This window comes from Cucurbita pepo, chromosome LG04, assembly GCF_002806865.2.
Source record: "Cucurbita pepo subsp. pepo cultivar mu-cu-16 chromosome LG04, ASM280686v2, whole genome shotgun sequence".
Classification (NCBI taxonomy): domain Eukaryota; kingdom Viridiplantae; phylum Streptophyta; class Magnoliopsida; order Cucurbitales; family Cucurbitaceae; genus Cucurbita; species Cucurbita pepo.
In genome coordinates this window covers 3,810,331-3,821,357 of record NC_036641.1, presented here as the reverse complement: position 1 = coordinate 3,821,357, position 11,027 = coordinate 3,810,331, and the positions used below count along the sequence as shown (strand labels likewise).

Sequence of the window (11,027 nt, the reverse complement as noted above, 5' to 3'; positions counted from 1 at the left end):
TAGTTTTTTTTTTTTTTTTTTTTTTCCATTTCTTTTGAGATGGAAGAATATGAGAAACATGTCATTTCTATGTAACTGTACGAAGATGCTAAGACTTGCATTTGTTGAAAGGGATCGTACATTTGAATTTTACTTGACAATAATGGTAAAGTTTGCATGTAGATGTGATGGTTGTCATAAGCTTAGGAGAAACGTAATGTACTAAAGGTTTTGGAATTAGGTAGAGCTTACCTTTTTCGAGTTGAATTCTTTTCGTCTGAGTTTTGGACGTTAAACTTAGGAGTTATTATTCTAGTTTTCTTAAAGTGTAACATTATCGTACGGATTCGTGACTTTCATAATAAAATTGTAGGACTATCAGGTGGTTATTATGATATCGGTTGAATAGTATGTAGTTGACATACATGAGAATCATTCTAACAATCCAGGCCCACCGCTAGCAGATAATATCCTCTTTGGACTTTCCCTTCCGGGCTTCCCCTCAAAGCTTTAAAACGCGTCTCCTAGGGGATCCACCGCTAGGAGATATTGTCCTCTTTGGGCTCCCTCAAGGTTTTAAAACGCGTCTGCTAGGGGAAGGTTTCCATACCCTTGTAAATGGTGGTTTGTTCTCCTCCCCAACCGACGTGGGACATCACAATCATATTCAAGTAATAACTTGAAAAGTTTATAGTATATACATAAAGTTTGGTGTCTTATCATGATAACACTGTTGATACAACTATTTTTTATAATTGTTACAAATGATTTGATCTAAATCGTTCATGGGTAGAGATATGTGACCGGTTAATTGAGGAGAATAATATTTCACAAAATGGTCATATACAATTCGATCTTGATCTTAAGTGACTTTTGTAGTCGATTCAATAAACTTGCTATTTATGGGACTTGACCGGATAGGGAATATAGTTTCATGGGATGAAATTCACCCCTTTCATATAGGTATAAGTAGATAAGTAGTTCTCAAGCGTTGATCATGAGACTTGAACAGGGGCACCCCTCTCAGGAAAGGTACTTAGTTTATTATTGAATCGTAAGGAAATTGTTCATCTGAGAATCAGTGGTACTTAAGGTATAAGAGGTAATTAAAATGGTAAAATAGACTTTTAACCTAGTAGTAATTATGAACAACTCTATAATGACCCAGATCGACGGCTAGCAAATATTGTCCTCTTTGGGCTTTCCCTCTCGGGCTTCCCCTCAAGGCTTTAAACCTTATAAATGTTGAATTCACCCCCTTTGGGGCCTAGCGTCCTCGCTAGCACTCTTTCCTTCCTCCAATCGATGTGGGACCGCCCCCAAATCCACTCCCGTTTGGGGCCCAGCGTCCTTACTGGCACACTGCCTCGTGTCTACCCCTCTTCGGGGAACAGCGAGAAGGCTGACACATCGTCCGGTGTCTGGCTCTAATACTATTTGTAACGACCCAGATCCCCCGCTAGTAGATATTGTCCTCTTTGGACTTTTCCTTCCGAGCTTCCTCTCAAGGCTTTAAAACGCATCTGTTAGGGGTGATTTGTTTTCCTTCCCAACCAACGTGGGACATCACAAACTCATACAAAATAGATTACTTGTAATGACGGTATCCACGAACACAACTTATCCAATAGTGCATCAGAGTACGGCTCTATGTTTACCATTATTTTTTTGCCAAGTTTGTTTATGATAGTTGATTCTTGTTTGTTTTTTTTAAAATGAAGTTAGCTCTGTAAACAGTAAACTAGTTGGAAGGTCATATTGGGTGTGTAAATAGAAAGATGGTTGGTTGTTAATAAGTGAGATTGGTTAGCTCATCAACCTCAAAACTCCACTTATGTAGTTTCATTCTTCTTTTGTCGTTTAAAATCACTTTTCTACTCAATTTTTAATTCATCATTTCCTTAAAGACATCGAACGTTGTGGGTTAGAGTGTCTTAATTTTAGCTGCTGTTGTTCCTCCTCCTCTCTACAATAAGGAAAGAACTTGTGGACCTTGGCTTGCCAATGCTATGGTTAGCCTACACCTATGGGGTCGACCTCAACTACTTTTCTTCTTTCGTGGTTTTTTTTTGGGTACCCTCGATTCGTTTCCTTATTCGAACTTTGAGATAAGAAAAAGAAGAAAAGTATAGCAGATGAGGCAGGTAGCAAATAGTAGTTGGACATTTATTTCGTGAATAGCTAAGGGTAAATTGGAATCTAATAAACTAACGATCTTATTTTTCTATTGAAATAGAGTCGTTACTATGATAGGATGGAAGTTGTATGGAAGTCGTCCACATTCGTGCCATCCAGTACTGTTTTTGAAAAACCCATTTCAATGGAAGTCGTCCACACTCGTGCCACCCGGTACTGTTTTTGAAAAACCCATTTCAATGGAAGTCGTCCAAGAGTTGTGACACATGTATGTACCACAGGTTAACTCGCTTAGGCCACCGGGCCCTGGGGTGGTGGAGAGTTAACCCCTGCCTCATTCTGTAGTACATTTTGAGTCATTTTCAAACTTTCAGGCATAGACATGATTTTGGTGAATGGTCATACGGTGTTATGGACTGTCCGTCTGGTGTCTGATTGACACCAAATTTGGTGAGCATTCATATTTCATATGGATGGACTTAACTCCAGAACCGCATACCCAAATTCTTTCCGAAACCCCGACTTTTGAGGTTAAGGCCCAGGACCCTACTCAGCCCTTCAACAAGCCTATCTTCGTCCATCTTGTCTATTTGATGTCTCTATCTTGCTTATGCCTCAACTTTTCTTCAATGCCCACTCTGTGTGGTGTGTTAGATGCTGCACCTTCCTCCTCAGTCGCATCATGACACTCATCTAGGCCCTCGTGTGGCCGGATGGGTGTCACTTGTGGGTCGCCGCTTCTCTTGTCGCAACGTGAAGGTCACAACTTACTCTCTTCACAGTTAGGTTGTGACACATGTCACATTGCCTTTACCGAAAATGTAAGAGAAGCACATAGCATAGCATGAGTATTTTAATAAATACTCTGTGAATGACCCCACTGTTGGGTTGTGAAATGCAGTCACATGCAATATGTTGTGACCTATCATCTAAAACATCATTTCATTCTCTTATGCGGCTTTCCAATTCGGGCTAAATTGGATGTGTAGTATTTATCTACATTGAACCCACCAGGAGAGCTCGAACACCACCTGGGCCTGCTAGTTAGGCTAGCACTAGCTGACAGGCAGTTTTCGGACACCTAGAGGGAATATCGGACTTTGAATCATCATGGTGAACATTATGGTCATAATCAACCTCCATAGTATATGCTTTCGTACTCATCATAGTGGGGAAGTATCCCAACCTGCCTTCACCGATATTCCCTGCGGTTCCCTTAACCAAGCCACTGCCTATGAGTCGCCGGCTTATTCTTCAACAGGCACGCGGTCAGAGTCCGGTGCGGCACGCACCTTTTCTTTGTTTCGAAGCTGGTTTTGGCAGGCCTCTAACAGGGGGCGGCAGCCCCACCTACACAGCCACAGGATTCTTTCTCCTTTGTTTGATAGTGTTTGAAAGAAGAAAGCTAACCACACGAAATTTCACTCTCCTCTGTCTCACTCAAGTGAATGGGTTGCACGTGAACATACAATTATGCACGAGGTCCCCATCATGGCATAATTCTTATACATCACTTCATACATAACATAATTTCCATGACATGACATAGGAAAGTTGTATTTCATAGATTTTCTTGTTTTAAAACATATCATGGCATGTCATAGTATAACATATCATAGCATATTATGGCATGTCATAACATAGCATTGCTTATCGTTACATAACATGATATTCCGTTTATACCATAGTATTATTTAGGATATCATATAGCATAACATAATATAACATCACATATCAAAGTGTATCACACACGACAGAGGCCACTAGGCACGTGTCATTAGACATAAAACAATTTTTCCAACCAAACCAAGAGTGAAAGCACGTATTTCGTTGGTCTAAGCTGAAACTACTATGATCCCGTGGTGCTAGTTTAACACTACTCTATGAAATTTAATTTTACCTAAAGAGACGCAATCATAAATTAGAATTCAATTGTCAAAATTAGTTCATCTAATTTTGTATAAAATAATTTAAACTTTACTCCAAATAATTTAAATTGACTAGTAGAAGGTAGTCATACCAACCTTAAATTTTCACTAAGAGTTGAAATTAGTAGTAAAGGATAGGAGCATATCAAACCCGAACCGGATCAGCCAAAAAGTCCACCTGGAAAGTTGTCATACTAACCTTAAACGCTTCAAAAGTAATAATATTAACCTTAAACACTTCATATTAACCTTAAACGCTTCAAAAGTAGGCATATTAACCTTCTGATGAGTTGAAACCAATATTAACCTTAAACGCTTCAAAAGTAGGCATATTAACCTTATGATGAGTTGAAACCAATAGAAAAGGGTCCGAACATATTAAACCCACCCAAGCAATATCAGCCAAAAAATCGACCTAGAACCACTCAAGTGGGATGAAAGGAATTTCTTTTATAATGGAGTCCAACTCCCTACTTTCTCTCAACCTAAGCTAAGTGATGTTGGACAACTTTCATTTTCTTTTCTTTTGTTATTCCTTTTCAACTTTGGGTTATTACAAAATTTCACGAGAATAAATTATATAAAAACTAAAATTTAACCTTCTACTATACACCATGTATAATTTAACCAAAATAACGGAGATGACTTGTCTCCGTGTAGCTCAAGGTGAATTTTCTCTCTACTTTATGCTCGAAAATGAATTCGCCCCGAAAAAAATGGTCATTCCTACCAAAAAGTTAGAGATGCAAATCCCGACATTACTCGAAAAGAAAAAAGAGAAAAAACTGAATAATTCTGGGAGATTATGGTATTCTATTGAAAAGTTGGGTTGGTTCCAGTTTGTGATTTGCAGTTCATAAGACATCCTTTTCCAGCATCAGTCAAAAGATGGCGAAGGGAATAAGGCATCAGTTTCTGGTCAAATGGAAAGAAAGCAGTTTAAGAGATCTAAATAAAAGGTCTCTCTCTGCACATTGACAAACACATTCAGAAAGGCAGATGGAATTAATTTTCTTTTCAAGTGCTTTGTGTAAACTGCAAACAATGTATCACCTAAAAATCATTACATCCAACAAATATCATCTATTTCATCAAACAAAAATTCAGCCGCGTCAACTCACTTGCAGCCCTCTGATGCACTACACTTCCTGATATCGCTCACCAATGGCCTGAAAAATTAGCAACTGAGGCTGTATCTACCCACACACTTCCTCATTTCTTTTCAAGATGCAAGTGAAAAATAAATCTTTGATCTATCAATCCTGCGCCTCCTCCTCAAGGTATGTGTAGCCGAATCCGTAACTCGAGATTATAAGTTCCGACTGAAGTACATATTCATGAAATATCTTGATGGGTTGAAGCCAATCAAGATAACTGCAGCCATAAAAGGAAAGTGAAATTTACTTTCAGAATCAGAGCTCAGAAACAGGGAGTTGAGGGTTTCATTATGACTTACAGATTGGAGTAAGAACAAAGACCACACCAATTGGATAGAGGAAGAACGTAGTTTTCTCCAAAAATGGCAGTACTGCATTAGGGCACACGGTCAATAATTTCATGCAAGCAATCTTGCGGCTAACGGGAAACTTAGAAGTGACAGAAACTCGCACCCTTTTGATAATCATTTGATTTTTTATTCTTAGATCTTTTAGTACTACATTCACCTATAAGTTTCTTTCTTTTGGCATCTACTTTCTAAAAATGATGAAACCTCAGTTTCTTATTCAAATAAATAAATGAAATAAAAAGGCACTTTTTCAAATTTTTGTAGTGTTCGGAAACATGAATCAAAAGTATGTTACTTTTAGAAGCACAAGCACTTAACTAATGCTTTTCCTAAATTCACATTGAACTTCCTTAGTGGCACCCACCTGACATTTCTAAATGAGCCAAAAGTTCTAGCCATGAAGAGAAAAAGGGTTTATCCTCTCTGGTTCAGTCTACCTCTAGCCATATTGAATCAACACAAAAATACACAGATTGGACAGAAATAAGAGAAGAAAACATAGCTTACCATCGTAACCTAAAAAGTTGACGTAATGGTAATACGAAGCCCCAATCATGAAAAGTATATTTGATAGCAATATCGGAATGAAGCCATGGGCCACCAGAAGCGGTGATATGAAATAATGGATCACTGCAAGGAAACCAATACTTCAATGTGGTATCATAGATGCTGGAAAACAAAAAAACAAACAGAAATCTTCATCATACTTACCGTAAAGCAAAACAAACATTGGGAAGAAAGAATTGCAGTGCACATCAAATGCATAGAGCCTTGAACCAGTCAAAAATAAATAGATAAATAAATAAACCATATATTAATCCACTAATTTATAAGGCTCAATGGGAAGACATTGCTTAAATATGATAGAATACCAAAATCCAAAAGGCCAATAAAAAATGCAGAACTAAAAACTAACAAAAGTTGAAATGAAGTTATAAGCAATACTCAATAAAGCTAAAATTTAGAGTGGTAGATCTTGCCATTCAACCGGTTGCTCAACTACGTGACTGCCTGGTGTCTCTTCCCGAAGGTAAGCATTTGTTAATAACCTGAAAGTACATTTAAGTAATGAAATTGCTCACTATAAATTAGATCAGCATACTATAGAAATATTTTCAACAATAAAGATAGAGAAATGAGTGAACTTCATACAGATGCTCGAGTGTTCAACTGTGATAGTAATTCAGCATTAACAAGTTGTTGACGGATAGAAACTAGACACGAAACTTCAACATAACTTAATACAGGTATTTAAAAGAAAACTGTATCAAAATACAGGGGTCCTCAAAAAGGGAAAGGGAAACAGCTAAAATTTATATTCTTTGTTTTAAGCCACATATCTCTTTAGATGATAAAGGAATGGATAATTATTGAAGCTCATGCCCAACAGGTGTAACAGTTAAGTTATCGATTTAAGACCTATTTGGAATGATGCTTTCTCAGTATTTAATAAAAGGATTTCAGGTGTTAAAAAGTGTCAGCATTGGAAATTCATTCCAAACAGGCACATAATATGCTACATCAAATTAGGGTGTCTCATATTCTTGGTGCTGACGCCAACCATTATCTACAAGATAAGAGCAACCAAAATATACGAAAAGAGATGAATCGGTCTGGGAATTTTTTCGTTGTGTAGTCAAGCTAACTGATCACCCTTTATCTAACTTAGTTTATATTGTTCATATGCCTATTTTACTCAGTGCAGAAACGAATATCTGAAATTGAAGTCAAGAAAGCATTAGACAAGGCACATCTGATTAGGATGATTCAAGTCCAAAAAGCAAATCAAAACAGCCAAGAGAATAAATAATCAGTCAATCTCTAGGAGTAAGATGCATTCAAGATGATAGCAAATGATTATTTCTTGTGCTGACAAAAAATAAGTTGTTGATAAGATCATTTAGTAATATGCAATCACGGCAGGGAAATAGCTTACCAACAACAAGTAGCCAAAATCGCCCCAGTTATTAGCAAATGAGAGAGCAGTACTGAAATAACAACAAAGGTGGCATGTGATGCACTATGATCATATCTGAAATTGTTAACAAAATTTGACAATCAGAAAACACAACAAAGGCATAAATTAGCTGTCTTTCTTAATAGACAACTTCTTACAAAAGAGAAAAAAAAACGAAAATAAGTCCAATTGCAACAAATCAAGAGAAGAGAAAACAATTATCACATGAAGTGTATAGGTGTGCATGTTTCTTTCAATTTATTTATTGTTTGTGTTTTTGCATGTGCATGTCTATTTGTTCATTGTGCGAAAGAGGAAGAGGCCGATACACCTTCTCAAGCCTCTCTCTCTCACACACACACACAAGGAGTCAGACAAATATTTTGGGAAGGACCTACCTTAATGGATGCACTTCATCATAAAATAAACCAACAAAGAGATGAGATACTACATAGAAGCATTGGCTACACTTACGCAGCACAGTAAGCCAAAGTTGCAACTGCCAAAAGAAGACTGCAAATCACAACAAAAGCAGGATCGTCACGTGCCCATTGATTCTTAGTTTCTGACACAAGAAAAAAAAAAACATCTTTTCATTTAAGTTCTAATAAATGGAAAACCTTTATACCATTCATATTATATCTACTGTTAAGACTTTTTCTTTTTTCTTTTGGAAAGGGAAACAAATTTCATTAATCCAATGAAATATACAAAAGAGATGAAGACCTCCAAGGCTAATGTAGGTTAGAAAAATCTCCTCTAAAAAAACTATCTATCTTACATTAAGTAGCTGCTGCATACAAAATGAGATCATAAAGATAAATAAGGTTTCTCCCCTTTCTACCAAACGTTCTATTGTTCCTTTTAAGCCAGAAAAAGAAGATTGCTAACGAACNTCTTTTTTTTTTTTTTTTTTTTTTGTCATTTTCAGATGAAAATAGACATCCCATAAAATAAAATTTGTCAATTGCGAAAGCCTTTTTGTGACATCCCATAAGTTGTTATGCACATCAAATAAAATAATGATAAAAACACATTCAAATAGAAAAGGTGTTGATCTTGGGCGTAAACGCTACACTAGTTATGACCCCCATGTAATAGCGTATGTAGTCAAGTTTGTTTACTTCATAACAATGCTGGAGAGTTCTTTGATTCAATTTCAACTAGAAACGCCACCTCTCTGTCAAATAACCCAATGAACTTCTACCCATCAATCACTGAACATCTAGCTAACTAGTATGCGATGGAAAAATCAATTAACAAAATCACAAATCCTGACCATAAGAGGATTTGAGAAATACCCAACACGGAAAAGAAATAGACATACAGAAAATAAGAACTAGGTAAAAGAACCATGCAAAAGAACCATCGCCATCACTTTTCTCTTGAACCAATTACGTGCAAAGCTCGAAAACCTATTCTTACAATAAGCATCAATTCAACAGAACACATGCAAAGCCCACACCAACGCTCTCAACTGGTCTCAGTATAACTAGAGCCCACTATATCAATTAGAAAATGATTAGATTTGAACTTTCAATGCTACTTATATTATGATTTTAGATTGATGATAATTTCTCTACCCAATAGCTTCTGAGATTAATATTATGAGAAACATCCCAACACAACAAGGAAGCTAACAAGCAAGAATTGAGACCTAAGAGAAGCACACAAACAAGCAAGAGTCGGAGACCCAAGAATCAGTCTCCCAAAAATTTAATGGTCCACCTCCACGGCTCCATCCCTATTTCACAATTGCCATTTAGAATATAGCAATGAGCTTCCCCTCAGAAATACGCATGCTAATCCAATACTTCTATGTATCAACCTGAATTCAAAACCCTGCATGTTTTAAGAAAAGGAATACGTTTTGAATTTAATTCACTACCTTCACCAAGTAGCGTGTTACATTGGTAGTATTAACCATGAGAGAAACTCAACACAAAGTTAAAGAGCAAAGTGTATATTGCAAAAGATCTAAACAACTTATAAACTAAATAACACATAACTGTAAAGCGAATGAGTACAATAACAGATTTTTCAGCACCATTAAAATCATTAGAAAAAAAATAAAATAAAGAACTCTTTGGTGGGAGATGTACTTACGCTTGTGATACTTGGTATGCTGATAGCTGGGTCCAAGAAAAATTCAACCAAAAATCCAAATACGAACGATTAGGAAAGGGCTAATATTAAACTTGAAACAAAGTTCGATTCATCTCTTAGTGAGTGACAATAGTCAATAAGAACCAATACGTACACAACTTTCGGTGAAGTGCATAGTTGAAGCATTTGCCAGAATGTATATTCGATGTCCATTTGTTGCCACTGCAATTAGCCAGATAAAGTGATGACTTGTGAAATTAATGGCATCAAGCAAGCAACATGTCATAAGAAGGCGATTAATAAAAAAAATATTAGTTTCATTTTGGGGTCAATTTCCGACAAATTTTTTTTTTGTAAAACATGAAGATGACAAAATTTCAAGAACTGCAAAGAGAACAGAACTAGCCAAAGCATGTTGGGGAAGCAATAAATTACATTACAAATCCAGTTGCTCTCACCGAACAATCTAACTATACAGTAGCTTGAATTCACAAGATCCAAAACTCCACGTGGCACGCAACCAATACATCGGGGATCAAACAGCGTAAAGCAAATCACGAATAACAAAACAACAAATGATCTAACCGAAACAAAGCAGGTAGGAAGAATCGCGGTTAAAATACAAAATAAGAACAAAATTTCGGAAGGAACGATAACAACACTGTTCCACCAATGCTAACACAGAGAAAAAAGATAAAGGCATACAGATTCCTCAAAGAACAACAACATGAAATCAGATGATCGTATACAGTATTCATCAGCCACATCCGTGAAGATGAATCCTTAAACAAAATGGATGCGAAGGATGCAAAAAGTAGCAGTTTGATTAACATATAGAACGGATCTGCTAGGGATGGAAAATAGACATAATCAGAGGGAGTGAGAGAACCTTGACAATTCGACGAAGGTACTGTAGATACATGGGATTAGCTCGAGATGTAGAGGACGAGGAGCGCCCTCTGGAAGCTGTGGGCAACATCTCTGTGTGTACTTCAAATCGCGTCGCCTTCTTCGTACAGTGACAGCTTGAATTCTTCTGGTGACTCGGAGATCTGCGAATTTTCCGAACAGAATGCTTCTCTCTTCTCCGTCGATGAGTTTCCAGAAAACGGGCGAAGGAAGGAAGAAACACAATGCTCCTCTCTCTCTCTCTCTCTCTCTCTCTCTCTCTTCAAATGTTGGATAAAAATGATTTTGGGCTTAGTTTATAAAATAATACTTCAAAATTACTTAAATCGTTATTTTCTCTCACATTATACTTTATTTAATTAATTAAACTTCACCATATTCTAAAAAAATTTCATAAAATTTTAGCAAGATTTCATTTTTTAATTTTACTTTATAGATTTGAGAAATCATGTCTAAATCTCTCAATTTTTTTTTTTATTTAATGATTTTTTTTTTTTTTTTTTTT

At 36.6% G+C, this 11,027-nt stretch overlaps 1 protein-coding gene across 1 annotated transcript; it reads right to left on the bottom strand.

The window, feature by feature from the left end:
* Nucleotides 1-4,989: 4,989 nt before the first annotated feature.
* On the bottom strand, nt 4,990-10,801 carry LOC111793471 (protein unc-50 homolog). The gene is made up of 10 exons (XM_023675368.1): nt 10,503-10,801; nt 9,768-9,835; nt 9,614-9,639; nt 7,982-8,072; nt 7,487-7,582; nt 6,531-6,599; nt 6,262-6,320; nt 6,058-6,180; nt 5,500-5,571; nt 4,990-5,417 (listed from the first exon to the last, which is right to left on the bottom strand). Exons 1-10 carry the CDS (start codon nt 10,590-10,592, stop codon nt 5,353-5,355), a joined length of 759 nt encoding a protein of 252 aa, XP_023531136.1. The 5' UTR covers nt 10,593-10,801; the 3' UTR covers nt 4,990-5,352.
* Between the last annotated feature and the right edge of the window lie 226 nt (nt 10,802-11,027).